The sequence below is a fragment of the Asparagus officinalis genome, chromosome 6 (assembly GCF_001876935.1).
Source record: "Asparagus officinalis chromosome 6, Aspof.V1, whole genome shotgun sequence".
NCBI classification, from domain to species: Eukaryota; Viridiplantae; Streptophyta; class Magnoliopsida; order Asparagales; family Asparagaceae; genus Asparagus; species Asparagus officinalis.
The window spans coordinates 12,975,597-12,981,577 of record NC_033799.1 but is presented as its reverse complement, the minus strand read 5'-3'; the positions used below and the strand labels follow the sequence as shown (position 1 = coordinate 12,981,577).

Here is a 5,981-nt window from a genome sequence, read left to right as displayed (position 1 = left end):
GTGTTAGTTCTATTCTGTAGAGTGTTAGTTCTATTCTGTAGAGTGTTAGTTCTATCTGCACCCATTTAAGTTCTATCATAGGTCATGTTAGTTCTATCATAATTCATGTCGTACCACGTACTAATTTACACCATGTTAGTTCTAGATGCAGCCATATTTTATTCTCTTTGGTCTAGTCTAGTATTAAATGTTAATGGTAAATATATTATTTGGTACTGCTTTGGTACTACGAGATGACAGGCATAAAGAAATATGCCCTCTTAGACACCTCCAGACCTCTAATGACAAATTGGGCATCAGGGGAGGAGAGAATCGCATCTATGAGGATGCCGACAATTATTTCAAAGGCTAAGTCAGCGTCAATAACATTTGTCCATAGGCCTATTGCGGAGGTCGCTTCTCCTGGTCATGTTCATTCACTTCCCGCTGAACAGAGGGATGAAGTTCTTCAGCAAAAGCGTCAGGCAAAGAGGAAGGCTTTGCAGGAAGAAACTACTAAGAACTTCTCAATAGGTTACGTAAGTATCTTGTTATGTTAAGTCGTACTCATTTCACACTAACTGCAAAGAATATCCTAATTATGTTTAATCCTACTTAAAATTATAATCTTGTATCAATAACAGATCATGGCAAAGCATATTGACGTTGCTTTTGACGATGAAGAGGAGATCAATGTTCTTCCCATTGAGCAGCAACTCACATTTTGGAGAAATTCTGCTAAATTTCTCAAGCGACTTCTTGATGCTACAAAGCAGACCAAGAGCAAATATTGTAAAGAATTCATGATTGAGATCAACAGGCTTAACAGGATAATTGAAAAATGTGGAAGACATGATGAGGTTATAGACCCGGTGCTGCTTAAGTCAAATATCAAAAAGAAAATTGCAAATGAAATTAGGAAGAAGCGTCGGGAAACTCAAGAGGAACAAAAGTCCAAATCAAGCAGTGTATATAAGGAAGAGCCCACCATGCAAGAACATGTACATAAGATTGTTGAAGAGGATGTGATGCATCCTGCTGATGATGAGGCAAGTGAAGAGGAGCCTGTTACTTCTCCAGGGGAGGGGGTATATAGTAAGGTTGACCAGACTGTAGATACTAAGGTTGAGGATAATATGGAAGAGGAGCATATGGAACATATTGTAGATAAGGAAGAGGAGCATATGGTAGATAAGGAAGAGGAGCATATGGAAAATGAAAATTTTATTGTAGATAACAAAGGTTTTGATGAGGATACTGTTGATGGTGTAGATAAGGAGGAAGATATTGTAGATAAAGAGAAGGAGAATGTAGATAAGTTGGAAGCACAGGAGGAAGAGGATCTTGTGAATATTAAACATGATGTGGACAAACTTGTAGATGTTCTAACGAGCAATGTGGAAGCAAAGCGCCCACCAAAGCCAAGAAGGGTAAGCAGGAGATCTAAATGGAAGAGGACACCATATACTGAAGGCAAAAGAAAGAAAAAGGAAAAAATTAGTATAGATATACTTGAAAGTCCTGAACCAAAAGTAAAACTAGCTGAAAAAGTTACTCATTTTTACCCCGGTATTCAAATCCCCACTTGGAACAGAAGTCCAAAACAAGCAGTGTATATAAGGAAGAGCCCACCAGTCAAGAACATGTACATAAGATTGTTGAAGAGGATGTAAAGCATCTTGCTGACGATGAGGCAATAGAAGAGGAGCCAGTTACTTCTCCAGGGGAGGGGGTATATAGTAAGGTTGACCAGACTGTAGATACTAAGGTTGATGATAGTGTAAATAAGGAAGAGGAGCATATGCAACATATTGTAGATATGGAAGAGGAGCATATGGAACATATTGTAGATATGGAAGAGGAGCATATGGAACATATTGTAGATATGGAAGAGGAGCATATGGAACATATTGTAGATATGGAAGAGGAGCATATGGAACATATTGTAGATATGGAAGAGGAGCATATGGAACATATTGTAGATATGGAAGAGGAGCATATGGTAGATAAGGAAGAGGAGCATATGGAAAATGAAAATTTTATTGTAGATAACAAAGGTTTTGATGAGGATACTGTTGATGGTGTAGATAAGGAGGAAGATATTGTAGATAAAGGCAAGGAGAATGTAGATAAGTTGGAAGCACAGGAGGAAGAGGATCTTGTGAATATTGAACATAATGTGGACAAACTTGTAGATGTTCTAACGAGCAATGTGAAAGCAAAGCGTAGACCAAAGGCAAAAAGGGTAAGCAAGAGATCTAAATTCAAGAGGACACCATATACTGAAGGCAAAAGAAAGAAAAAGGAAAAAATTAGTATAGATATACTTGAAAGTCCTGAACCAAAAGTAAAACTAGCTGAAAAAGTTACTCATTTTTATCCCGGTATTCAAATCCCCACTTTTGATGCGTTGAGTTTCAAGCCAATGACAGATGAAGAGGAAGCTCTATTGGGAGAGCTGAATAATGAGCTTCCAGACCCTACATTGTTTAACTTACGCATAATAGATAGCACAGGTGCTTTTGTACATAATTTAAAGATACCATCTCCCGTAGCAGAAAGACTCGACAAAGCTGAAATTGATAGCCTAACCAAATTTTGTTCTCAGAAGATTCACAAGTAAGTTTCAGTTGACTATTTATATGCTAATTCTCCACATATTAGTTCTAATTCATGTTAGTTCTAATTTATACCAGGAGATATAATGTTATAGTAACAACCAACAGCACTATTAACAGGGAAGAGTTGTTATATGTGCTTCGTGGTGGCCGCCTTGACGACAAGGTTAACATATACTTCCTTAATAATTCAAATTATATTGTTTAAATTGAATTTTAATGTTTCATAACAATTACAGGTGGAAGAAGCAGTTTTGGACACGATTAGCCAGGAGGCATACGGCAAAGGATATGGAGTGGTATCGGTGTTCTTTCTTGTAAGAACATGCTATTCCTAATTTCACCACGTTAGTTTTGATTGAAATTCATGTTAGATCTTGTGTAATCCATGCTAGTTATACCATGAGTCACGTTAGTTCTAGTTAGCATCAAATTAGACCTACCATAAGTCATGTTAGTTCCGTTCTTTAGAGTGTTAGTTCTATTCTGTAGAGTGTTAGTTCTAATCTGCACAGTGTTAGTTCTATTCTGTAGAGTGTTAGTTCTGTTCTGCACAGTGTTAGTTCTAATCTGCACAGTGTTAGTTCTAGTCTGTACAGTGTTAGTTCTATTCTGTAGAACGTTAGTTCTATTATGTAGCGTGTTAGTTCTATTCTGCACAGTGTTAGTTCTATTCTGTAGCGTGTTAGTTCTAATTAATACGGTGTTAGTTAGCCTTCGCAGCTCATGTTTGTTTTAATTTCAACTCAAACATGATGTGTTTGCAGCACTCACTCTATGGCTTGGAGGTGAACAATTACGAGCATTATCTGAACTTCATTGACAAATATACCGCATACCGCATAGAGCATCTCTTGATCCCTTTGGTCAGGGACGACCATTGGCATCTTGTAGAAGTTGACCTTAAAGATAAAGTCGTCAAGCATTACAGCTCCGCTGGGCACGAAGCTTGGATGGAGCCTGTTAATAAAATCATAAAATTCTTTGATGCCCATCATGCTGATTTTATTGAAGACAATGTGCGCCAAATATTTAGATATCAAGCCATCAAATGCGAGCAACAAAGAGGACGGTTAGTTCCGATGTCTATATTGTTCAAATTTGTGTTATAGTATTCGAACGGACCGAAAATGTCTAATGAACTCACTCTATGTTGCAGCTTTGACTGTGGTGTGTTCGTCTACCTCTTTGTAAAATCCATAATTGAAGGACGATCAACATTGCTGGTTAATCCTCCGAACGATATCCCTGAAGCTATGCGAGCAAGACTTGCCGCACAATTATTACTGGCTGGTTTTGAACAAAGACATAAAGAAGAAACAGTGTACAGTGATGAATGATATGTTCATACAAATACAATAATGTATGTATATTTAAGTAATTGAAAATGATTGTTATCAGATGTATTGTTCTATCTGTACCATGTTCGTTCTAGTGATGCTCGTTAGTTCTAACTCATTCAACGTTAGTTCTATTCTGTACCATGCTCGTTAGTTCTATCTCAGAGCCAGTTCTAATTTTTTAATTATTTAAGTTATCTTCAGACCTCCAGCTGCTCACTTCTTTCGAAGCGACGGTTCCATCACACAAACATGTCACATCATATATTCGCGTGTTCCCAAGTCAGTTAAATAAATTAATTAACTTAAATACCTAATACGAACTTTCATCGATAGGTACGGTCACCACCTTTCTTCTACTGACCCCAGCGTAGGCGCCTCTGCAAACCCCTCCCCCTGCTAAAAACCACAACCCAGCGTCATCTATTTTCATCGTATACCCTCACAAATGGCTGGGGATCCTTCTTGTGTACACTGCCATGGGACAGGACACAGCACTCGAGATTGTCATCATGGAATTACCGCAAGTGCCCCTCCGAGGATGCTTACCGTCCCGGCCAACACCTCCAGCACCATACGACATCTTTCTGCTTTCGCCATCTTCAATCTTGATAGAGGCCGTCCATCGGTGCAGGAGCTCCGAGAGATGCTGGCCTACCGCTTCAATCTTAGGACATGACCCCATCAAATCAAGGAGGCGGCAGGGAACAGCTTCATGGTGCAGTTTCCATCCGATGAAGTTCTTGCCTAAGCTATTGAACTCGGTTTGATAGATATGGGCACATTTAAGGGCAGATTCCGCCTTTGGAAAGAGGATCTGAGGCTAACAACGTTGCCTCAACCCTTTCTAGTATGAATTCGCCTATTCAATCTCTCATACCACCTCTGGAATTTTAAATTTCTTCAATCTCTGCTCATTGGTATCGGTGAATGTGTCATGTGCTCCAGGGACGTCATAACACATTCTAACTTCAAAGACTGTAGAGTTCTACTCAAGGTTAGGGATTTATCTGAAATCCCTAAGAGGCTTGGGTTCCGTTACATCTCGCCGGTGGACGGTAACGCCAGGGAAGGATACGCCATCACGCAGGTCCAAAGCGGGGGGGATTTGGAGAGGGCTCAGGGATCCACACGACTCAACTTAGGGCCCCAGCGTGCGCAGCCCTTTAGGGCCGACCCCGAGTTAATTGAGGTTAGTTGGGGTGGCGTCCACATGACGGTCGAGAGAGACCAATGGCAGCTGTTTCTCCGTAACCAAGGGGTCGGGGGTGCCAATTCTCCAAGGGCTCTTCCTACCGGCAATGTTCCTCTCCCTTTAAACCCCGTCGTCTCCTACAGTGGCTCAGCGGGATCCAGTTCTCCTTCCTCAAAGCGCAGTAAGCCAGGACCTTCGAAAAGGAAGGCGAGTGACAGCGAAAAGGGTTTATTAGACCCAAACCGGTCCAGCGAGGGCAGCAACAAATGAAGACCTGACATCATTGCGTGTTTTTTCTTGTTAAAATTTGCTTATCCACCAAACAGTTTGTTACAAATGTTGTGTTAGTTCCAATCTGCACCCTTTTAGTTATATATTATAACATGTTAGATCTATTCTGTAGAGTGTTAGTTCTAATCTGCACAGTGTTAGTTCTATTTTGTAGAGTGTTAGTTCTAATCTGCACAGTGTTAGTTCTATTCTGTAGAGTGTTAGTTCTAATCTGCACAGTGTTAGTTCTAATCTGTAGAGTGTTAGTTCTATTCTGCACAGTGTTAGTTCTAATCTGTAGCTTGTGATGGCTTGTTAGTTCTATTTTATTACACGTTATATCTAATTTATACCACGTTATATCTAATTTATGTTAGTTCTATTTTATGCCAAGTTATAAACCTAATTTATACCACGTTATATCTATTTTATACCAAGTTATTTCTAATTTAGACCAAGTTAGTTCTATTTTATAGCACGTTATAAACCTAATTTATACCACGTTATAAGCCTAATTTATACCACGTTAGCTCTAATTTATACCAAGTTAGTTCTATTTTTTACTACGTTATAAACCTA

The 5,981-nt window shown here is 39.4% G+C and overlaps 1 protein-coding gene across 2 annotated transcripts; it reads left to right on the top strand.

Annotated features, from left to right (window-relative positions):
• Positions 1,151-4,031, top strand: LOC109845607. Of its 2 annotated transcripts, none has more exons than XM_020414877.1 (6): positions 1,151-1,506; positions 2,322-2,598; positions 2,676-2,763; positions 2,837-2,914; positions 3,365-3,669; positions 3,757-4,031. In XM_020414877.1, exons 1-6 carry the CDS (start codon positions 1,164-1,166, stop codon positions 3,935-3,937), a joined length of 1,272 nt encoding a protein of 423 aa, XP_020270466.1. In that variant the 5' UTR covers positions 1,151-1,163; the 3' UTR covers positions 3,938-4,031. The 2 variants fall into 2 exon arrangements, with proteins under 2 accessions (XP_020270466.1, XP_020270467.1); XM_020414878.1 differs by having other exon boundaries at positions 1,151-1,556; positions 2,372-2,598.

Excerpts from the sequence above, each read along its gene's own strand:
- LOC109845607 (XM_020414877.1), top strand. The coding sequence starts at position 1,164 with ATGGTAGATAAGGAAGAGGAGCATATGGAAAATGAAAATTTTATTGTA. Across the intron at positions 2,915-3,364 it reads TGGTATCGGTGTTCTTTCTT|CACTCACTCTATGGCTTGGA; the intron begins GTAAGAACATGC and ends ATGTGTTTGCAG. Across the intron at positions 3,670-3,756 it reads TGCGAGCAACAAAGAGGACG|CTTTGACTGTGGTGTGTTCG; the intron begins GTTAGTTCCGAT and ends TCTATGTTGCAG.